The 23,664-nt window shown below is 38.9% G+C and overlaps 2 protein-coding genes across 4 annotated transcripts; one reads left to right on the forward strand and one right to left on the reverse strand.

Moving 5' to 3' along the window:
* Nucleotides 1–392: 392 nt before the first annotated feature.
* Nucleotides 393–14,304, reverse strand: sft2d1 (SFT2 domain containing 1). Its single transcript, XM_046070466.1, has 8 exons — nt 13,970–14,304; nt 13,118–13,204; nt 11,737–11,813; nt 8,308–8,389; nt 7,354–7,389; nt 7,192–7,250; nt 4,195–4,224; nt 393–2,063 (listed from the first exon to the last, which is right to left on the reverse strand). The coding sequence occupies exons 1-8, from the start codon at nt 14,033–14,035 to the stop codon at nt 2,024–2,026; spliced, it is 477 nt and encodes a 158-aa protein (XP_045926422.1). The 5' UTR covers nt 14,036–14,304; the 3' UTR covers nt 393–2,023.
* lhcgr (luteinizing hormone/choriogonadotropin receptor) lies at nt 6,301–23,472 on the forward strand. Of its 3 annotated transcripts, none has more exons than XM_046070458.1 (11): nt 6,301–6,393; nt 18,961–19,032; nt 19,190–19,264; nt 19,353–19,427; nt 19,685–19,759; nt 19,865–19,942; nt 20,065–20,133; nt 20,229–20,303; nt 20,699–20,884; nt 21,228–21,296; nt 21,575–23,472. In XM_046070458.1, the coding sequence occupies exons 4-11, from the start codon at nt 19,378–19,380 to the stop codon at nt 22,830–22,832; spliced, it is 1,860 nt and encodes a 619-aa protein (XP_045926414.1). In that variant the 5' UTR covers nt 6,301–6,393; nt 18,961–19,032; nt 19,190–19,264; nt 19,353–19,377; the 3' UTR covers nt 22,833–23,472. The 3 variants fall into 3 exon arrangements, with proteins under 3 accessions (XP_045926414.1, XP_045926413.1, XP_045926412.1); XM_046070457.1 differs by lacking the exon at nt 6,301–6,393 and adding an exon at nt 13,651–13,717; XM_046070456.1 differs by lacking the exon at nt 6,301–6,393 and adding an exon at nt 17,492–17,664.
* The last annotated feature ends 192 nt before the right edge of the window (nt 23,473–23,664 follow it).

A 23,664-nucleotide genomic window follows, 5' to 3' on the forward strand; every position in this document is an offset into this window, starting at 1 on the left:
CCCACCCCCCACCCCACCCCCCACTCTCAGTGCAGGATTTTAGAGGAAATCAATACTTGCTTCTAAATCTATAGTTTTTAACTGTTTATTTGATATTGCCTGAGGACGTTTAGATTTTAAACCACAAACATTTTGCCATCGAGTATTAGGTACGCTTACAGTGTACAAATTAACTGCTTTAAACACATGAAATTAAACAAAAGAAAACACTGCACATGTGTAGCATTAGGCTGTTTATACTTTCAACCATGTTTTGTGTTTAAATACAATAAGATCCAAGTTGCGTTTCTGTAGATTAATATTTTAATGTGCTCTTCCAACAATGCCAAAAATCAATTTAGCCCAACACTCACTCATGGAATAAAAAAAGAAAATGGCAAGGAAATCACCCATGACAGCAGAGGCCAAGGTATTTATTCCTTTTTACAAGATGAGCTGGATCATTAAGATGAAGGGGAAACACAGACTTGGTTTAATTTCAGTGGTTGTTGTGGTGTGGGATGCCTCCTCTCTGACATAACAATGGATTAGATGTAATGAAGAGGAAACAGTTGGGGGACTCTGACAGATTGCTGAGGTCAATCCCCCCCCAATCCTCAAATTTTGCGTGTAATCCAAAAACGGCAGGCAAAGAAAACCGATCACTAAAACATCCACACTGCCTTCATTCGACAGAATTATTCTATCCCGGAGATTAATTGCTCAAGGATTTGCTGGGTCTTTGCCAAGTTAGTTGAACAAGTAGTACTGAGGGGAGATTTTGTCCATGCTAATCCACAGCCACATTATACAATAGTCTAATGAAACTATGTGGGGGCTGCGCAACAGGAAGTGAAATGCTGTTTAGTGGCATCAAGCAGAAAGAAAACCTGGAGGTGTGATTGTTAAACCTGGAGCAAATCCTGCAGCTAATACACAGGGAAACAGGGGACTTTCTGTTTTAAAAGGATTGTTTCACTTTAAAACTAAAATCTGGAGAGAGATTGCTGGCCCAAGGTGTTGTATATAGAAACAAACAAAAAAAACCCACATACCTCCTCCTCAGGAAAATGTGAACATCTGCACCACAGATGGGGGAAGGCTGAGGTTATGAATCTTCAGGGGGGGTTGTCATGACAACCGCATCCTCAAAGGCTATGCCATCATGCCGAAGCAATACAGGGAACCCGGTGCAAGATATACTGGGTTATTGGGTCACGTCAAAACCACAATGCTCAGAAAAGTGTAATTAAGTAGGTCATTACTACATCAAATGTACAAAGGAGAAGCAATTTTAATGTAATTTGACGAGCTAGGGTGGGGGGGTTGGGGGGTCCAAATACACAGTGACATACACATGACTAACAGACTAGACACGAGCTGCTTCTTAAAAAAAATCTCTTTAGCTGGAAAAACCTCAATCGAGCTGTGGATAACATACATCCCAGTGCATCATCAGTGAAGCGGGCCTCAAACGCCTGAGGGAAGATAATCATAAATAAACATGGAATAGCATCTTAGAGGCTCTTTATACATCAGTGCCTCATGCATGGGCAGAAAATAGAAAGACAGTGTGTTTCAATAATGTTTGTGTGTAAGAAGTCAGAGCACCATTTAAAAAAACCCAGAAGAAAATGGAATCTCACACTGTTTAAGATGCAAATATGTATGGTTGGTCAATATGTTAACTTACACGCGCGCGCGCGCACACACACACACACACACACACACACACACGTGTAATGTTATGGCACTTAAATTACAAGGTATAGCAAAGTGAAAATAATTTCCCTGCAGTTAAATGGTATAAAACCCTCCAAAAACAAAGAGATATATCTTTAAATATATTAAGTATTAAAGGCTCACATCAATAGCAAAAGAGTTATAATCTGATTATAGTTACAGACCTTCAGCAAGACTTACAAAAGCGAGAATTCACAGTATGAAAGAGCCGTAGCAAAAATCTGGAGATATAGTGTACAAACAACAAAGCCACTGTTCTTGCAGTTTGCATATTAGGACATGTTTTGTTGACTAAGGAGTCCTAACTCAGACAAGTTGTGAAGCATTTCATCACAGCATCCCTGTAGAAAAGAAAATAGAGAACAAATAACCAGTATTATAAAACAATGAAAAAGAAATAAAGGAAAGTTGCTAGAATGATGTTCTGAAAATTATATATATATATATATATATATATATATATATATATAGAGGCAAACTTCAGTCATGCATACAAAATCCAAAGCGGCAGAAAAAGCACTTCCACCCTTTGTTAGGATGATTTGGGTGGGGCTCGTCATGAATAAGTGAGAATGTTTTGGCGGGGAAGCACCACACGTTCAGAGTGATGGGGGCTCCCTTTTCTCCAGGTGCTCTCTGTTGAGGGATGATGCAATGTGAGCGCCATGGTAACCACAGCTCGCAGTTGCCTGCTCCGCTTCGCCTCACACCGTTTGCTCTCGCCATCCGTGTGTTGCTATGCAGACTTCGCCTCCAGCCACAGTCAAATTGAGGAGTGGAGGAGGCGTGAAACCCGTCAAGGTTAAAAGGAGAAGGGGGGATCATAAGCAGTCTGAGAGGGAGGCGGAGGAACACAGGACAGACAGGAGACTTGCTCCTCCAAATGCTCTGGTTCGTCCCACCAGTGTTTAACATAAAACACTCAACACCAGAATCTTTACATTCTTCCTCCAACACAGCCTGAGGTTTGTTTTTATATATTTTCACTTGAGGCTTGATGCTATTTTTGCTTCCTCCAAAATTTCATTAATAAATGATAAGTCTCAGAGACTTCCCCCCAATTTCTGATTAAATATCAGAGCAACAGTAGCCTCAAAGCACTGTGGGAAGTGCACACGCAGCAGGTTTTAGTTCCTCGGTCTGCAGGCGTGAGAGGTTATAAATAGGCAACAAGGTAAAATACATTAAAGGATCAAGTCCATTAGCCATGTGGTGTTGGGGCAAGCAAGGCATCACAGTTTCTTTGACCACAGACAAGGCGAGACTGCGTTTTAAATGTGTCACTCAGAGGGATAGAGGTTTGTGATCAAATGATGCCGGTGCTCCATAACAACACTGCAAACAACGCAGAGCTAAATGATCAAATCTAAATGAAATGAAAAATGGATTAAAGTAAGAAGCTTAAGGAGAGAGGACAAGAATGTGTTGATAGAAAAGCATAATAACAAAAGAGTAAGAAATAAACAATGATCATCAGGATATCAATACTCAGCCCCAAAAACCTGCAGTCAAATTAGCATTTCTCTACAGGAATTTGGTGTTTGGAAGGGTGTCACGGGAAAAGGTCTTTGTCTCAGCTTTGTATTGTTGTTAGCATTTGGGTTGGGGGAGGGGGAACTCGGGGTGGCTTTAGGACGTCTCTCAGCTGTCAGGATGGATTATAGGCTCGCTCAGATACACAAGGCACTTAGTGCGGGGGCTGCATGGGGGTTCTGGACCTCACCAAATGAGACATAACCCTGCTTACAGCTGGACTGACAAAACAACATCCCACCTCCTGCTTGGCTTGGGGAAAGCACTGAGGTGGTACACCATATGGAACAATTTTTGAAGTTAATTAGTATATTCTGTACTGTGGCAGACTGAAGAAATTTACAAAATCAATTGCTGTTATATTCAGCCCTATTTACAATAAGGTCAGGGTAAATAACCTATGAGAAAGACTGAGAATGAGACAGCCTATTTGGGTGTAGATATAATCAGAATTTTGCACTGTGCTTTAACCCTTTCATCTTAACATAAGCTCATCAAACATAGTGTAAAAGAAATATTTTAGCCTTAAAGACTATTATTTCAGTATCAATTGTTTCATTTCGATATTACGGATAAAGCAAATAACATCACAGGGGTAAAGCAGCAAGGAGTGTGAAACAACAAGCCGCCATTTGTTTGACACGTAGTGCCTGCACTAGTCATAGGGGGGGATTACAGCCATATGGTGGGGTCGAAAAGGGTTTAGAGGTAAATGAAAACATGTTTTCATTGAAGGGTCACTCGTAGTATTCCATCCAGTTTGTTGGGTGTGGCACTAGTGTCATTTGTAGACAGGACAGTATTGACATATATATGGTAGCTGAAAATGTATTTAACTGAACTCAGCAAGCAACACATACAACTGGACATAACATCAAGGGCACATGCACCTTAAGGTCATGCAGACAAAATATAAATCACATGAGCATGTTGTCTTACCTGGCAAAGGGAATGTAAGAGATGCTATACCTGAAACAGAAAAAATAATGGTAAAGACAAAAAGACACGAATAGAAGAAGAGTCAAACTGAACACAAGTTGAAAAAATATACTTCCCCTCAGATGTTTTCAAAGTTTGAATATGTGAATATATGAAAATATATGAAGCAATGTAGTCATTTTTTAAAAAGCTTTACGATCAACATAGACAGATGAAGATATCTATGTATGGATATGAAATTACTTAACACACATTTTCTTGTTACTCAATAAGATGTATTTGGTATCATTGGAAATCCCAGGATCTTTACTTAAACTTAAGTTCCAGTGTGTTGTTATGATGTACGTCATGAATTTGTAATGGTGTGACGTCTAAAAGATTAAAGATTAAAAGCATTAAAGAAACACCACAAAGAAAGCGGGACCTAAAACAGATTCAGGACTTAATAGCAGCATAATAATAATGGCTTTTTGACAACACAGCTAAATGTAAAATATGGGGGAGGGGGGATTAAAGAAACGTGATTGTGACAGATTCGGACAGACTATAATCTTTGCACTAAGATTCTAGACAGATCTGTAGCCAAACACCATACACAACAAATACATGATGTCCTGTACTGGAAATGATTACAGTTGAAGTTAAGCACAAAAAGCCCATGATCAAACACCTAATATATTTAAAATATGTGAGGAATCTGGTACAGCAGTTGAATGATTAACTACTGCACAGGCTGGAGCACGACCGCCAGGAAACCCTCGTGTGTCCTGTTAACCAGAGCAGTAACGACTTATGTTGTACTCTGTACACATGTTTCATGAGAATGTTCTAAGTGTTGAAACTAAATAGCAAAGAAAGCAAGTCAAGCAAAAGCTATCAGTGGTGTTTTGTTATTAAGCCTCCAACATCCTGCCATGCCTGAGTCAGTGTCAGTTGGTAGTGCTTCAGTGTCATATGGTCACTGCAGAATTCAGCCTGAGGATTGGACTTTGGCCTCCTCCGTGTGCGTGTGTTTGTGTGTGTGTGTCAGTGGTAACCACCTTCACACAGACGTACAAGTGCCTGCGTGGGAGCGCACTGCCCCCTGGTCTGTTAAGAATGAGCTTGAGATGTGTGACTTGTGGTTGCCATGGTGAGGCCTCCGGGGACGCAGGCAGAGCGGAAGTGAACGTACTACAAGCAGGTGCAAAAGTGGTGCAGTTATGATGCTGACACAGTTCTGCTCAGTAATGCACTGAAATTGTCCATTCCCTTCCTCCTGAGTTACTCAACCCCCACCGGGTTGAGTTTCCATGCGCATTCACACATTTAAAGTATTTTGTTACTGCTGTGCAAATTCAAATATTCAAATTAATGAACATAGAAGTCCTAACATGCCCACACACCTCACTCACAGGTCTTATTATTCTTGGCTATGTCGGAACTGAACCCCACTGACCTTATTACTATATGTACTCTTTTATTAGTCTGAGTTATCTCTGAATTTAAAACTAGTATGAACACTAAGGCTGCAACAAACAATTATTTGCTTGACTGTTCAAGTAATTGTTTACTCTAAAAAATACATCAAAATATAGTAAAATGCCCATCACAATTTCCAAGAGCCAATGGTGATGAAAATCCTCACAAATGTGGATTAGCATGAATGACTTAAGCAATTAATCAATACTCAAAATAGTTGATGACCTATTTTTTGTAGATGAACTACTTAATCAACACACTCAACAGTGCAGCCCTATTGAACACAAATATCATGGCTGTTGTTTTTCAAATGAACAGATGTTTTTAAACTAGGCAGCTTTAAAAAAACAAACAGAAACCGGATATTATATGGAGGGGACACAAATTTAGTAAAGCAGCATGACAAAAAACCCTTTGGATACTGTAATACAATATTGTGAATGAATCCAAGAGTTGAACAAAAGCACTTTGCTTAACATACTATACCTTCCATACATATATAAGTGGAAGACAGATCTTTATTTTACATACTTTTTAAAAAGGACATGGGGTGCCTATTAGTATTTTAGTATAAGTAATCTACATACACTTGTATGTAAACAGCACAGGCGGAAATACCTCTGCCTCTATGTCAAGTAGGTCCTCAATGATCCTGGCACTGCCTATTCCTCTACAGGCCAAAAATATACTGACCTACTACGATGCCTTGTAACCTACCTACCAGTCTTCTTAAAACAGGTATGTCACTGAAACTAGGGCAAATCAATCTGATCAAAGTATTGTATTATATCTGCATTTTATTATTGATGTATGGCCTGGGGCAGTTGGCCAATAGAAAAAAAAGATACATTATCATCTGTATTTCTGGATGTGGGAAGTCGTTCCTCTGACTCACACTCTCAGGGTGCTTAAACAACATTTTCATCTGTCATCTGTCCATTAAAATATTGCGTTTTGGTCAGAAACTCCTTTTTCCTATTATTCTGAAACCATATGAGGCAGGGACACTTGCCCTAGAGGTCACATTCAAGATCAACATGGCTAACTACCTCAACTCAGAGGAGCAACTCGATCGTCTAATCTAGATAAATACTGTTCTGTCGTCGTAGTAATCAGGATAAATTCATTGGCAAGTAAAGAAAGGCTGTCTGCCAGAAAGGCTTTAGAAAGTCAGGTGAAATAGTATAAAGAGCCCTAAAAGAGCCCCCTTAAAAAAATCTTGAACTATCCCGAAAAGATATGCTGCTCTGAAACAACAGAAAAATTCAGATATAGTGTGGTTGAATGTGCAGTGTGACAATGACTGTGGAAGTTTAACCATTTAATGATTCAACCGTGCATGTGCCAGTAGCAGCAAGTCAGCTTAAAGCATCAGCAGCGTGATTAACTGAACTCACAAGACATTTAATTCAAGCAAAGAGCAGGAGGAACAGAGTTCTCTATCACAGAAGGATGGCTTCATCTGAGTAGGTGTGTTATAAATGAATTGTCAACTGTACAGTGGAGAGATGGCTCAGACTTTCAGGTCACACTTACCATGTCATTGCCAAAAACTGCATAATACAGAAGATGATAGCCAGAGCTTTTTTGTCCCACTGTAAAATAAAACCACCAAACAGTTATTCTAATAGCAGAAAACACTGCACTAAAACAATAAAAGATAGTAACTGTTTTTTAAGCAATGTATTATGTACTTACCACAAGCGCTGCACAAAGCGTTAAGATAAGGCAGAGCTGGGGCAAAAGAAGAAAAGAATGGTTATCTTTTGTTAAGCATGCAGAATTACTTCTTTTAGCAATTCACAGGAAATGTACAATTCACAACAGAAAATAAGCCCCTAAATCTTTAACAGAAAAAATCAATAGTGTCAAGCTGAAATGTGTAAACCTAAAGGTGAGGAGAACCTGTTCTTTAATTTAAAAAAACTTAAAATTACAGACTTTAACAACCACCAGAGTAGGTAAAAGCAGATACAATGTAAAATGATTACGCTTTATTTAGGGCTGGACGAAATGGCCAAAAAAGTTATCACGATAAAAAGTTTCATATCTTTCGATAACGATAATTATCACAATAAGTATCAAATCGTTATTTCTTTCGAGTTTAAAGGCAGATTTTTGCTCCTGAGTGAAAGTTAAAGAAACCTGATGGTTAATTGTGGTTTTCTTTATGGTCAATACATGAGGCCAATCAGTGGATCACTTCACAAATCTGAGGTAGAACATCATTCATTTCATTTCATTTATTTCGGTTTGGTAATTTACAGATCATTCAATCAACATTAACATTAAAAACAATTATGATAAAATCTTTGTCAACAAATAAAATTAAGTAAAAGCATTTTTCAGTCCTTTTTCCTCAACAAAATAAACATCTTAATAAAGAAGTTAAGTCAAACATGTATTCAATATTTATTGAACATTTGTTATAGGAAAAAAATATATCGTGACAATTATTGTTATTGATTTATTGTCCAGCCCTAATACAATGTAAATGCATTTTGGGTTCATGTCAAAAGGGATTCAGAGAGGGAAAAGCTTCTATCATCTACTGTAGCAAGGTACAAACTACTTTTCAATTTAAAGAAAGATAAAATGAAGCATCTGGATCAACTTCAGGTCTAAAATAACAGTAAAACACACGATATTTACCAGCATAACAATGGTGGCTATGAGTCGAGTTGGTTCAAACATGCGCCTGAACTGTTTTAGCGGTCCCATTAGGAAGCAGGTGCTGTAGAAGAACAGACAAGTTAACCTCAGCGCACTGACCCATTGTTTAAACTGTTATTTGATTAAATTATTGACATCAAGTTTTGCCTTCATATCAGGTGCTAAGCTTTCACCACAGCTGAGTATTTCCACTACTCTTCAAAAGATCACCTATAAAACAGTGCAGCCTGTGTGTGTGTTCAAACATTTTCAGTTTAACTGTTGGTGGATGTTGTGCTAATGCTAGTTACCAAGGTTTGATCATGTAATCAAAATAGCTCCCCCCCTTTTCAGTAACAGTTTTGAAAATGATGAACTGTACAAATATCATCTAGGTGGTCTGCTCTGACAGACAGTATGCTCCTCTATATATATTCAATCATTTAGGCCTATTCCATCATTTTAACGTCAAAATATCACTACTCAGTATATCAACTTTATGTGTGGGTTTCACAATAGTCTTCACATGTGCGTACACACCCGCACAAACAAATCTCTTCTGATCTTTAAGACACCATAATTAAATTTACACTACGTGACACATTTAAAACCTCCTACATGATGCATTCATGACGTCAGTAAATGTAACAAGACAGAGGCTTTCCCCGCTGACGAGGCGCGCAGCCCTGGGCTCAGCAGAGTTGAGTGGGTAGAGGGAGTCTGTGTAGCGTCACATCTGTTAGATGAGAGGCGAGAGCAGTCTGTGTTGACGCAGGCTCTATCTACTGGTCTACTGAGAGGGATTTTCTTCAACTGCTCAATGTGACAGAGACCCTAATGATAACCAAGCACACGCTGCCACTGCTGATTGTGGAGGAGGATGACACCGTTGTTAATGCCATTATTGATATGAAACTAATGCTGTATTGTCGAATGTCTACAGACTCTGTCTGTAAATATGACAGTGAAAGTGGTCAGCTAAAGTATGGAAATAAAATATGATATACATGTATGTGTATCAAACTAAAATTACTTTTCCAAAGCCAAACACTTCCATTGCTTACTGAAATGGGCTCATATTATTGAGAGAAACAAAAACAAACCAACACAAATGCATGTGACTCAGGAACCAATAAAGAAACCAATGGCCTCCACGTACTCTTCTTGCAGTCAAAGTCACAAACAGATGAAAACTGGTTTAAGCTCCTTAAAATATGACACTCTCTTGCTTTAAATCGGCAACCTGGGCTATGAAAGCAGAACATGGCCCAGTTTCTTGACGCATCTAAACCTTCTGGACATATGATACCTGAAAATAGAGACTACACTGTCTGAAAGAAAACCCTAATCAATGGTTCACTGTCTGTCAAAAAATTCAAAGACATGATTAGATTTAGGGATTATCAAGATTAAATAATCCATAATGTAAAATCCAGCCATCTTAGCCATAACATGAAGATGGCCAGAGCTATAAATTATAAAAAGGATACTAGAGCAGCTACTGTACATGTCAGTGTAGCAGTATTATTAGAGCATACAGCCTGATCCAATGAATACTAGCTGAATCAATGTCACGCTACACAAAGGAAACGTTTAGACTGATTTGAGACTTCAGTCTTAATTTATGGTGCTATAAGTTTGGTTTTGTGTTAATTAGAATAATGTACAAAGAAAAATTAGACATGGCCTGTGTGAGGGCACTTTAATTTCCAAAGCCAAACACTTCCATTGCTTTGAACCTTGTATGCTACAATACATAGGAGACATTTACTCAGTATTGTCCCACACAAAACGGAGGTTGACAAATAATAATATGAGAGCAACCACTAATGTCTGGGGCCTGTACCATGAAGCAAGTTCAACATACCCGGGATATCTTTTCGTTATCTGGCTTCACTAACCCTAACAATCTCAATCAGGATAAAGAATAAGATAAACGGCTGCGACAGGCTGTGTGCAACGCATTCGGGGGCAAACAAAAAATATAACACACAATTCAAAGCGGTAAGGAGGCTTACGGTCTCATCTCAAAAACCTACAAGTAGCAGGCAACAAAAGACTTTAGTAGCCTTCTTCAATCAGTCTCGGTAGGATGAGATCTCTAAGCTATACAAAGGTTTCTCCACATCATTGCAGCAAACATAAAAGCAGCCTATTAAACAGTCTGCGCGATCTCCTACAGATGGTGATGTCATTTTATCAAGAGAGCCAATAGGTCAATAGGCGGTATTTTTATAGAGTTGATCTCTTATCTGGAACATAACCTGCTCCGAAGCAGGATAGATTTGATACTTTTTTATTAATATATTGTTGTTTCTTTATTGATCCTGAACATGAAATTACTTCTATATACAACTGACCTATGCTATAGACACACATAGAGAGACACACATACAAACAAACACACACGTTTACTGTTTTATTTTTTTTATTTAATGAACTGTATGAATTGAATAGTTTTTTTGTATTATCCATGAAGCTTTGACATTTTTGTTCATCTGACGTTCATGCCAATAATGCAAGTTGAAATTCATAGCCGTTCAGCATAAGTTACCATGGCGATCTACCTTGGCAAGAAGTGAACCAACGTCGTGGTACTGAAAACACAGGGTTAACCCAGAAGTAACCTTGATACGATCAAATCCTGCTTTGTGGTACAGGCCCCTGGTCTACTCTGAGAGACAGATACCAAAACAAACAGTTATGAGGCATAGACAGCTTCTCTGTTCCCACTGACCATTGTCTCTTTATCCCTAATCATTTCCTACTGACTTGCAAGCAACATTCCATAAGCTGCAGAATGAATTGCATAATAATCAAGATCACAATTACATAAACTTTATTTGGTGCAATATGAACCCTTTTTGATTAGAGTACATGCTCTGTTGCATCAAACTGTGCAATCCCTATTCACAGGTGAGGCTGTATAAGCAAATCATGTTATGCATGTAGTGATTGAACTGTCTCTGCTTCCCAAACAACGCTGCAGCTGCAGGTTACAGCAAAAACACCTTTAAAATGTTAATCTATACTGATGCTAATCTGATTACATAATGAAGATGATCATTTTAGCCATAATCCTATAGTCTGGTCCAGAACCAGCAGTCACCACTGTTTAGCATCAATAAATCAGAATAACATCTCAGGCAGTGTTCTCCAAACTCTGAGCAACAGGTTATGAGCTCACAGAGGGAAACAACAGTACTTGACAGGTCTTTTTTATAAACAGACAAGAAGCAAACCTTGGAGAAACGTGTAGCTGTGCCAAAGATGACTGTAACGGGGGGTTGCAATCATCAACGCAAAATAATTTGAGAGTTTATTAGCCACCTGTTGTATTCCTGGTAGTGCGACATACTGGTGAGAAAAATATACCGGGACATTACAATTCTCTGACCTACTGAACAGAGTTGGACTGAAGAGTCTTACCTGGCGAGAGCCGCAACATTCCCTAGTGTGTAGAAGAGGGCGAAAAGCTTGACTGAAATGAACAGCAGTGCTGTGCCCTGTAAAAGAGCAAAATAGTCTTTGTCAGCTATACAGATCGTTACCACTCTAGACAAGAGAAAATAGTAGCCTTTATCTTTTTTTTTTCTTGAAAAAAACAAACAAAGAAACATGGAATACTGTGGGCTGCCCTATGGTTTTACTGAAACCTAATGGGCTCCCCCTAGTGCTAAAATACTATAAGGATTACCGCCTGGGTGTTATCTGGATCACTTTCAGTGAAGAAGACTTGTGACACACACTGAGTGTGTCAACAGAGTGTGCATTTCACTACAGGAGGGATGACATTTAGAGAACACAGTTATGAATGAAGCTTTTAAGAAGATGTAGCAACTAACTATTTAATTACACACTGCTATTTAGTAGGAGATGGAAGGACATTAAAATAACCGGCAGCTAATAACCGCATCTCATAGAAGGAGCAAATTCTTTACGCTGCTTATTTCTGCAGAAAAAAAGGAGCGTGGGGAGCCCCCTGTGGCTTAGGGGTAAAAAGTAAGTGTTTTGAAATGTATGAATGGAAGTGACATTAAAATACTCTAGATTATGTGTTGTTTGTTGACAGATGGGCAGCGATCTCCCAACTCTATGAATGTCACCACTCAAGGCTCACTCTGAGGTTGTGTTGGGGCTTTGTCAGTGTGAATTATCACTTTGCCTTTGCTTCACAGTGTTATCAGTAAGTGTCGCCTGTAACAAGGCTTCCTGTCATTTGAACTGCAAACTACACTCCGCAAATTGAAACTGTCAGTTCTTCCCTGACATCAAGCAACCTTTATACATTAATTAAGTGACATGTGTCAAATCACTTTAGCTTGCAATTTGTCTCGGACCATTGCTACCAGTAATGACAGTGTTATGTATGTGCTATGCACTGACATGTATGTCATTCTGCAGCTTAAATTATGTTGCTTGCAAGTCAGAGGGAAATGATGGTCAGTGGGGACAGAATAGGTGTCTGCGTCTCATAACGGTTTGTTTTGTTATTTGTCTTTCCGGGTAAACCAGACTATTGCTCTCATATTATTATTTGCCAACCTAATTTTTGTGTGGGACTATACCTAAGTACGCATAAGTAATTGTCTCCTATGTATAAGAGCATACAAGGTTAAATCCTTCCCAGTGACAAAACTCTCATTAAAGTGACCTCACACAGGCCACATTTAATATTTCTTTGTACATTATTTTAATTTACATCAAACCAAAACTTATAACTGAGCACAATAAATTAAATTGGAAGTATTATGCATTCAGTATGAAGTCAAACGGAACATAAAAGTTGCCTAAAGACAGAGACACTCACAAGTATTGAACACAGGATTCCTCCACCAAAGCATATGACAAACCATTTCAGCCTGGTACTGTAGCTGAGAGAGCTGGCATCAAGGACCTGGTGAGAACAATGGGAGGATGTCACAAGACAAACCTAATAATGTAGAAAAGAACAACAGGCTTCCTACTGACGATTTAACCATGTTGGCTAGAACCAAGCACAAAACATCCACCACAGTATTATCTTAAAACACAAATACACACAGCACTCGTAAAACTTAAAAGTCACAGACTATTACTCAGTACACATAACTCAGGCAAAGGAACCAATAATACCAAACTGCAAAGGAAAATCTTCTAAGTGCAGAACTGCAAGCATGGGAGACTCTGGTGTGCCAGAGTGAAACTTTAACTTTGCATCAAGTTAAAAAGTAACGTTACCATAATGTAATATGAAAACACATGGTTCAAGTCAGCACCTTACCTCATTTCCTCCTCATCGTGTACGCGTGTAAAATGTATAAATAAACAAACAAATACAATTTATTTTATGCTGACAGAAGAAAATGATAGCCAGCTTTAAACGGGACTGAAAGGACACAGGAAACCAACATGACAACGAAACAGTTTGGTAAGCTAACGTTACAGTCTACTGAAGGCTAAGTTACAGAGCTAAACTAGCATAACTGACATTTTTACTAACGTTAGCTCTAAGAAAATAAAACCACATTAACATTATTAGGAGGCATCTGAACCGAAACTTTGTGTCCCAGATAGGAAACGAAACTAGCACAGTGGTTTCTTATTCAATTTGATCATTTAAACAACGTTAGCATTAGCACCGTACAAGTTAACAGTTACTGTCATACAGTATGTTAGCTACCTGTGCAGTGAGACCCAACTCTTCATTTTCCTCTTGGCCGCTTAACACACGACGAAGCTTGTCCATCACTAGGGGCTAAAGCTAGCTGGCAAAGTACTCAAAAATAAGGGAGAAGTTCAGAATTTCTATAGGTCCAACTGTCTGCTGTCTTAAGTTTTGTACGCAGTAGTGACAAGTTTGACTTCCTGCCTTCCTGTACGATGCGCTCTGTAACGTTAAGTGCTGACTTTGAATCAGTTTGTTCGCTGTCGCTGGCCCTAATCGCTGGGAAAGCTTTTCAACAACCGATCGCAGATCCGCTTGTGGAGGCAACTTGACCGACACCACTTCCTCTGAACTGTTGCTGCCTTTTAGTGCTGTCGGAAATAATGGTATTACAAAATAAACTGAGTGCGTGAAATTATGCGCTCTCTTCGGGCAATATGAAAAAGTTGATGGTATTTTCGTCTTATTGGTTGCTGGTGCCTTACGATATGTAATTTAAAGAAGTGAGTTGAAAAGAAAACAGTTATTAAAACAAAGCAGATAGACATTCGTTGATTTAAAGAATAAGCCTATAGCTATTCTACACTAAATATGTTAAAGCTTAAAAAGGCAAATAAGTAGAACAACTTGTATCAGTGGCCTTTAAAAGATTAGTGTTGATGCTTGTTTTAGCATATTTACTTGTTCCACATGCATACCTAACTATTTTCAGACATACCTCCAAATAAAATATGACCACAGTTTTATGCTCCCTGCTGTTGCTTTTCTGTTGTTTTGTCGCCATCCAGTGGAGAAGAAGCCTACTGAATTATGGTTATAAGTATAACCATAATTCAGTAGGCTTCTTAGATAAGTCTTCCTGACGTGACCATGCTTGGTAATGTTTTCTAGCTTTCTTGTGTGTTTTGACTGAATTCCATGCATAACTTTAGCATTAGCTAGCCCATACAAAATATAGTGGATGTTACTGGACAATTATTTTAATTAGTTTTTTGTGGTTTGTAGTATTTTGAGTACTTTATTATTAATTAATTAATAAATAAAACATTTTTCACAACCGTGGATCATCAGAAATGTTGATATGATAAAGTGTGTATAAACGTGGATTTTTTTTTTTTCATCAATCCTGTAGGCCTAAGTGCCATGTTTTCAACTTAAGGATGAACTATTGTCTTTCAGCATGACATGTGATAAAACATTTCATGTGTCAAGGCTACATAACTTTGCCTTGCCTTTATCAAGCAGATAACTGGCGCCAAAGGAGATACAGTTATGTGAGGCGTTTGACTTGGGGTCACACTGTCCTCTGGAGGGACAAAGTCATTGACTTGGCTGTTTGTGTTTAACCAACTGAAGCTCAGAATGCCATCAATGATGTAAACATGAACAGTAGAGCTGTACTTGATGGAATAGACAACAGGTTTATTAACCTAGCTTCCCATAGTCTTAGCTGAGTTACCACAAGCTATCTGGAAATGTGAGGCGATGTACTCAATATTAACAATTATAGACTTATATCCGTTGTGTGTTCTATTGCTAAACTATACTATTGAAAAACGTATTTATAAACAACTTTCGCACTACCTCAGTATCAACAATGTCTTATCACCATTTCAGTCTGGCTTCAGCCTTCAGGTCTAACCACTCCACAATTCCTGCCCTTCTTAAATTCACCAGAGATGTGATCTCTGCTGCAGACAGTGAACCCACAGCAACTGTAAAACGTACACACTTAATTAATAGCCATCTCTAAATGTAAGAAGACATATTCACTGGCTTCAACTTATATTTAAATGTACTGTATGTTTAAAGCCCCAGCAGTTTGGAATAATGTACCTGTTGTCTTACAGTTGGTGATCCACTCACACTCTACTGTTTCTCTTTAGCCATGCTGGCCACCTTGTGGTTGTAATGTTCTCAGTGTTTTAATTAATTAATGTGCATTTTTTTCTGTTGCCTGTCTGGACATTGCTGTACTGACAAGTTTATTTCTATTTCTTATTTATTTTGTCACTCTTCTGTTGGTATGTAGTGATTGTGATATATGTTAGGAGCCCCTCAAAAATGAGATGGTCTAAAGGGGTTTATCGCAATAAATACATTTGACCACACAATTTTTATGCCAACAGAATTATTCATTTTAATTGTAAAATACACAAAAACTTATAGACAAAAGAGTTAGCAAACATAATCAAAGGAAAGGGTGTTACTGAAAACACAACAAATACAAATTGTTCTGACAATCCTCTTCAGCTAAGGAGGATGCTGCTGCATTTGGAAATCATAAATTATATCAGCCTTAAAAGGTCTGTTGTGATTTGCAGACATAAACAACTATCTCAGACATACAGTAGCCTAACACTAAGCTATTAAGCATCATCTTACAGCTGGTGTATTCACAGAAAATGTGAAACAATAACTGTAAATATATAAGCTAAATGGAAAACTTCCATATGCAGACACAACAGAGATAATCCTTCTAACTCTTATAATGAATATGCATATTAAACATCTTGGAGTCTGCAGTCACCTTATCGGTCACCTTTGGAGCTGTTCATTATGGTAAGGTTTATTGTAGACATTGTTCTTGAGTTAGAATACCTTCATAATAACCAATGCTTATGAAAAGTGGAAACTAAAATCAAAATATTTAAGTTGTCGAGGAAAACATTAACAGCCTTGGTGTTTCAAGAGATTATAGCAAAACTAAAATCATATTGAAATGCCACCATGCATGGACTAGCAAATATCATAATACCCTTGGATGTTGTAAACATTTAAATCTCGAGCAGCCAACAGAGGAGAATTTGCAGGATATTTACTGCCACTCAGAAGTTCAGCTCCATGGTTTTCTGTGTTGTGGCCACATGTCCAAGTGTCCTTGGGCAAGACACTGAACCCCAAATTGCTCTTTTTACTTTGGATAAAGTGCTTTATAATTGCATCCATTTACATTTAGTGGCTGGATGGTCTCTCACTTTACAAGAGGATGGGGGACTGGGGCATTATTCTGCTTTCACTCACCTTAAGATCACTCAAGTTTTAGCCATAGGTGTCATTTACACTGGGGACGCTGGGGATGTGTCCCTACCATATTTTGAAATGGCTGATTTTGTCCCCTTCACTTTTTGAAAGCATTTGTTAAAATGTTCTGAAAAATAGCTTGCACCAAGAAATATTAACTAACAAAGAAAATGCTTTGAGAAAGCTTTACTTGCACAATAAGAAAACAAGCAATGCAATTTAACTATATAAGAAACAAACGTGCATTGTCCAAAAAAATTGCTGCTGAATTTAATATTATAACATTTAATATTATTATTATATTATATTATTATTATACATTATTATAATTTACATCAAAACTCATTTGACTCTTTGCAACACAAGAGCCCCTTGATTAGAAGTTGAGTATCAGGTGGCAGAGATGGATGACGATCTGCTGCTGCAGCAAAGAAGACTTTAAGGGAGGGACATACATACGCAGCGTTCAGCGGACATCCCGGCTTCTGTGTGTTCGGACACTTTTCAGACAGCACAACAATGTGGACATCGCTGTTGTTCCTATCTGTTTTGTCTTTCTATGGATGCAAAATGTGCGCTTCAGGTTTTATCTGCCCGAGGATCTGCCGCTGTTTCTCCAACACAATCAGATGCAACAATGTGACACAAGGGTCAGCCCTGATGATGGACCACAGAGATAAAAGACTGTAAGTTCACACTATTTTCGAATGTGGTAAAGACCGCGCGGTGGTGCGTGCATGTTAAGTTTACTGCGACCGCAGAATCTTGACTGATAACCGATCCTATGCATTTTGACACTGTCATTCTAACAGATATATTTCATGTATGTTTTCATGCAACTTACTCCTCTGAAGCCAAGACTATTCCGTGCGTATTTACGCACTGAGCGAAGATACACCTGATGAAACGCCTTTGATCACTCCCAGTTATTAGTCATTATGGTTAACAGAAATCTTTTCAGATGAGGTCTGTGGCGCATCTCTGTTTGGAGTTTCTATACATTAAAACATTTGGGAAGCCCTCATACTAAATGTAGTCCAACCTGCAACGTGTTTCTACCAACACTCTGGGAAGTACTCTAACTAATTCCACCTAGTGTTTAGACATGATTTGTTTCTGTCATGTTCTGGTTTAGTTTTTTTCCAAACCACAGACATGAGCACGCTTTCTTTTTTATCACTTCAACATCAGTGGTGCTAGACAAATGCTCATCTGTCAATGTAAATGCATTGGCCTTCTATATAGACTACTAGACCCAGTTGTGTTATAGTTTTCTTTCATGAAAAATGTTTGGCTAGTGTAGTAACTGCTAGCTTTGTACTTACTTTTCACTTCTGTACCTGTACATCTTGTTGTAAATTCTCAATAATTTGAATAACATAAAATAAAAATATGGAAAGACCTATATTGCAAACTTAAGGACACCAGCTTCTGAGTGACATTTATATTTCCAATTTCATGGTTTACCTCATTAAGCAAAACGCTCTATTGTTGGAAAACAGATGATGCTGCATGTGTGCAACTTAATTAACCTGTGAAGAAAATGTCAAGTTGATCTCACACGGTCAAGTACGCAGTGCATCCTCTCAGTATTTAGGATTTCCTGGCATCAGAGCTCAGTGTTGGAGTTCACCAGACTGTCACAAGCCTTGAAGGTAGAATCTTGACCCCTCCTCTGATAAATCACAGAGCCTTGAGTATCCCCTGATAAGTATCCACAAACACCAAGGCCATCAAAGGACACCAGCACCCCTACACACACACACACACACACGCACACACACGCACACACACACATTACTTTGTGTTTTCTGGAGGCCGAAAATTAACCTGGAATCATGGCATGCCCTCCAAAAAAATCCCTATTCTAATCCTGCAGTACAAAAACAACCTTTTTTGTCATGGTGCTTTAAGATCACTTACTTTAGATGACTTTGATCATCAGATGTTGTGAATGTGCCTCTCCATATTGTTTTTTTCAGGTTTCTCTATCACTTGACTTTGCACACAATTTCAAGCCATTCTTTTGAGGGTTTGAAAGGAGTCCAGAGGATGTAGGTATCAATTTTCATCCCCCTGTTTGACATTTTGTCACATAGCTGAAATGAAAGTTAATAAGGAGCAAATGGAAAATGGATGCTTTACCACTGAAATGAGTAAGAATAGTGCTCTGCGTATTATCATGTTGCTTTGTTTCTGCTCTGTACTCAGTGAGATTGCTCAGAGCGTAACCCTGGAAACTATTGAGACATTAGCTTTTAATAACCTTCCCAACCTCTCTGAAATGTAAGCCTTTATGATTATTTAAATCAGTAAATAAAAAGTAATGGTTACGGCTGTGGCGTTTCAACTGATGTTTTATATCACTTTGCAGCTCAATCCAGAACACAAGGAGTCTGATGCACATTGGCAGGAGGACTTTTAACAACCTTCCCAAACTACATTACTTGTAAGAGACCTCGAAACACACAAATCTAAATTATGTAGTTTAAAATGTAAAGGTGCATATTGGACAGAACCCTGTCTGTTGTCTGATTCCATACATCTATAACAAAATCAAATCAAACTAAACTAACTTATGTTGCACACTAGAAATAACTTTTTAGCTCTATTACTTTAAATATGGCCAAGAAGTGATTCATTTACATTTGGTTTACATTACAAAACATGTCATTAAATGACATAAGTTTTCCTTTGCATTTACAGGAGCATTTCAAACACTGTGATAACAGTTTTTCCTGACATCACATCAATCCATTCTCTCGAATCAGAGTTTATCTTGTAAGTACACCGGTTGCTAATGTTTTAGAGACTAATGACCAATTAAAACAAGAAGCACATCACCATAAACATATCATTTTACTGTGAACTGTCGTGCTTTTGCAGGGATATCTGTGACAGCCCGTATCTACTGGAAATACCTCCAAATGCTTTTATTGGAATGACAAAAGAATACGTAACAATGTAAGTGATGCAAGACATTCCTTTAAATTGCTTTACACTGGTCAGTGAGTTGGAAATAAATGTTAGTCAGCGAGATAGTGATTTTGCAGCTTTAATCATAACAGTTTTGTGAATGATTGCAGGAACCTGTACAACAACGGCATCAGAGAAATACACAACCATGCCTTCAATGGGACAAAGATAGATAAGCTGTATTTTCCTCACATTTCCTTTTTCTAACTGAATGATGAAAGTTTCTTACAGTATAAACATTTTGCTCCATTACTCTGTAATTTTATAATTCTAGGGTATTAAAGAATAATCGAAACCTCAGAGTGATCCACAGAGATGCGTTCAAAGGAGCCACAGGCCCCGGAGTCTTGTAAGTGGCATTTTTAACTCACTGAATGAAAAATGTATTTGCTTAGAATTAGAAGAGGAAGATGCTTGTCAAACTGACTTGTCTATGTCTTCATAGATTCATAGCTTGAATTATGCGTTGAGACTTGAGTGATGGTAAAGAAGTTAATGCCTTAAGCCTTTAATAGCTTTTCTTTCCATCAATGAAAGAAGTTACCTCTGATTTATTTCTAAGATGTAAAATACACTAATATAGCAGCAGATTATATTTTACTGCTGACATACTGAAGGCTTAGCGGAAGACATGGTGATTTTAAATTAACTTAATGCTGTAAGGCAGTGTACAATCAGCACAATGGTTACAAAGAGGCCTTTACACCCCCATGCAGTCATACTGTTGTCTGTGTTATTTCACAGGGACGTGTCTGCGACAGCTCTCAAAAAGTTACCACCGCAGGGACTGGAATCAGTTCTGGTGTTGTTTGCTCAGTCAGCATATGCCTTGAAGAGTCTGCCTCCTCTGCAGGGACTGTGGAGCCTACGAGAGGCCCATCTCACCTACAACAGCCACTGTTGTGCACTGCTGAGCTGGAACACCCACAGGTGACTTACACGGTGCATTGTACTGGTCTATCAAAGATCCATTTGTTTATGGATTTCCTCAGTAAGATCCACCCCACTTGCTGTTCCAGTTTTCACTCACTATACTCCAGTAGTTAAGCACATCAAAAGCAGAATCTTATTCAGAGAAATAAGTGACTTGCTTATTACAGTACAAAACAAACAATATTGTACCACAACAGAAGCACAATGTCTAATAAGCATAATATACAATATAAATAGTATTTCTCAGATGTGTTTGTGTGTCTGATGTGCGTCAAACAAGTGACATTCAAGTAATGGTGGTGATGTATTTTCTTTACATGATTTCCTTCCTTTTATCCAGGGACTTTACCAGAAACCCTGCATGGAATAATGGCTCTACATACTGTGATGAGAGTGACCCATCAGCAAGGTAACAAACTGTCATGTTTTCCTGCTTATGTAATTGTTAAACTCTGTGCTCTGTAGTTAAGGAAAGTTTTTTTAGCAACACCCAAACTACCCATATTTGATTTTAAATGACACCCCAAAATATCGGCCAAGTGCAATGACTTACAAGAAAGATTTTTCTGCTGGAAATACTATTACTTGCTACTTTTCTTGGCAACTCCTTATTTTGAATTTAATTTGGGTTTAAGATGAAATAACCAGAATAATTTCCTCTCCCCTTTTCTTCTCATTTAAAAACAGGGTTCAGCATGAGATTGCAGGTTCAGCAGATACAACTCTAGTTATGGATATGCCATTTTTTTCAGACGCTGATTTGTTTGTGGAGGATAAAGGCTTTGGAGATGTGAATTTTCACTATCCCGAACTGGACTTGTGTCAGATCCGGCCAACATTGGTTTGTACACCTGAAGCAGATGCTTTCAATCCCTGTGAGGACATTGCAGGTTTCAGTTTTCTCAGAGTGGCCATTTGGTTCATCAACATACTGGCCATCACAGGCAACCTGACAGTGCTCCTGGTCTCCTTAACCAGCCGGGACAAGCTGACGGTGCCTCGCTTCCTCATGTGCCACCTGGCTTTTGCAGATCTCTGCATTGGGATCTACCTTCTGATGATAGCTGCAGTAGACTTGCACACACAAGGACACTACAGTCAACATGCTATTGAATGGCAGACAGGGCCTGGCTGTAGTGCTGCAGGCTTCCTGTCTGTGTTTGGGGGGGAGCTGTCAGTCTACACCCTTTCCACCATCACCCTGGAGCGCTGGCACACCATCACCAACGCTCTGCAGATAGAGCGTCGTCTGGTACTGACACAGGCAGCAACTATAATGGCAGCAGGTTGGCTCATCTGTCTGGGGATGGGGGTGCTGCCCCTGGTTGGTGTGAGCAGTTACGCTAAAGTCAGCATGTGCTTACCCATGGACATACAGACTCCTCTGGCTCAAGCCTTCATCATAATTATCCTGCTGTTCAATGTGGGGGCCTTCGTAGTTGTGTGCGTTTGCTATGTGCTGATCTATCTGGCTGTAAATAACCCCGAGCTCCCCAGAAGAAGTGCTGACACCAAGATTGCAAAGCGCATGGCTGTGCTCATCTTCACAGATTTCCTCTGCATGGCACCCATCTCCTTCTTTGCCATCTCTGCTGCTTTTAAGGTTCCCCTCATCACTGTCACCAACTCCAAGATTCTGCTGGTGCTCTTCTTCCCAATCAATTCCTGTGCCAATCCCTTCCTCTACGCTATCTTCACCAAGGCTTTCAGAAAGGACGCGTATCAGCTCATGAGTGCCATGGGCTGCTGTAAAAACAAGGCCAGCGTTTATCGCATGAAGGCCTCATGCTGCGAAAATGCAATCAGCTTGGGGTCAAATAAAAAAGGATCCTGCACAGGGGTGAGGCTGACTGCCATACCACGTCAGAGCCATCACCCAAAAGAGGAGGGGGAGCTCACCTTAGACAAACCCTTTAAGACTGTTGAAGTGAATAAGAGAAACTGAGGAAAAACAACGTATCCTGAATTTGGAGGAAAATATTTACTTGTTGGCATCTGTCATGTTGACATTGATGACACAATTTAACTGTTTCATTCTGTGCTGTTGGAGATGCTCTTATTGTTTTATTAAAAAGTATTTAGTGAACTCCATTGACTAAAAAGAAGACTCTGCTATGGCATTGGGTGGCTATTCCTATTAAGTGTGATATCACTGCAACCCACTAAATAGGCTTTTTTCACAGGAGATATGTTGACTGGTCATAATAGGAAAAGTGCAAGTATAACTAATATCACTGAAGATGGCTCTGTTCAATATAGTGTCCCATCCCATCTCATACCACTGAGCCCTGGAACTGATAATGGAGCCATCATTAATGGTGTTACTCCCACCTGAAGTTCTCTTGCCACATGTCCAAATTGCTCCAGAACAATTACTAAATGGACCTTGATGAACTGTTTTGTCAACTGCTCTCAAGAATGAGAGAATTTCAATATAAGTATTTAATCGGATGAACTAAAGGCCTTCAGTGCTCCAAAAAAAAAGAAAAGAAAAAGAAATTTGACAATTCTGGGCACAGTTCATCTACTGATTGTGTGATGCGATTGAAAGCTCCAAAACAGCCACTAAATGGACCTTGTGCTGAGATTGTTGAAGAGAAATCTTCTCCGTGTGAGCTGTTTATTCATGTAAAATAAGTTGTGTTTTTCTGAGGATGGCTAAATGTATACATTAAGAATATAGGCCACAGCCATAGTTAATATGGAAAGCTTAATTGTTATAGTTGACCACGTGGTGGAGTAGTTGGGAAGGCAACTTACTATACACGACTGGGATT

This window comes from Micropterus dolomieu, linkage group LG15 (assembly GCF_021292245.1).
Source record: "Micropterus dolomieu isolate WLL.071019.BEF.003 ecotype Adirondacks linkage group LG15, ASM2129224v1, whole genome shotgun sequence".
NCBI lineage: Eukaryota > Metazoa > Chordata > Actinopteri > Centrarchiformes > Centrarchidae > Micropterus > Micropterus dolomieu.

What these genes read in the sequence shown, in the direction of transcription:
- sft2d1 (XM_046070466.1), bottom strand. Translation starts at nt 14,035, where the DNA reads ATGGACAAGCTTCGTCGTGTGTTAAGCGGCCAAGAGGAAAATGAAGAG. An exon ending in GAATCCTGTGTTCAATACTT is followed by an intron (nt 11,814 to 13,117) that starts GTGAGTGTCTCT and finishes GCTCTTTTACAG; the next exon opens with GGCACAGCACTGCTGTTCAT. An exon ending in AATGTTGCGGCTCTCGCCAG is followed by an intron (nt 8,390 to 11,736) that starts GTAAGACTCTTC and finishes GTTCTTCTACAG; the next exon opens with CACCTGCTTCCTAATGGGAC.
- lhcgr (XM_046070456.1), top strand. Translation starts at nt 17,498, where the DNA reads ATGTGGACATCGCTGTTGTTCCTATCTGTTTTGTCTTTCTATGGATGC. An exon ending in GACCACAGAGATAAAAGACT is followed by an intron (nt 17,665 to 18,960) that starts GTAAGTTCACAC and finishes TGTTTTTTTCAG; the next exon opens with GTTTCTCTATCACTTGACTT. An exon ending in GGGACAAAGATAGATAAGCT is followed by an intron (nt 20,134 to 20,228) that starts GTATTTTCCTCA and finishes TTATAATTCTAG; the next exon opens with GGTATTAAAGAATAATCGAA.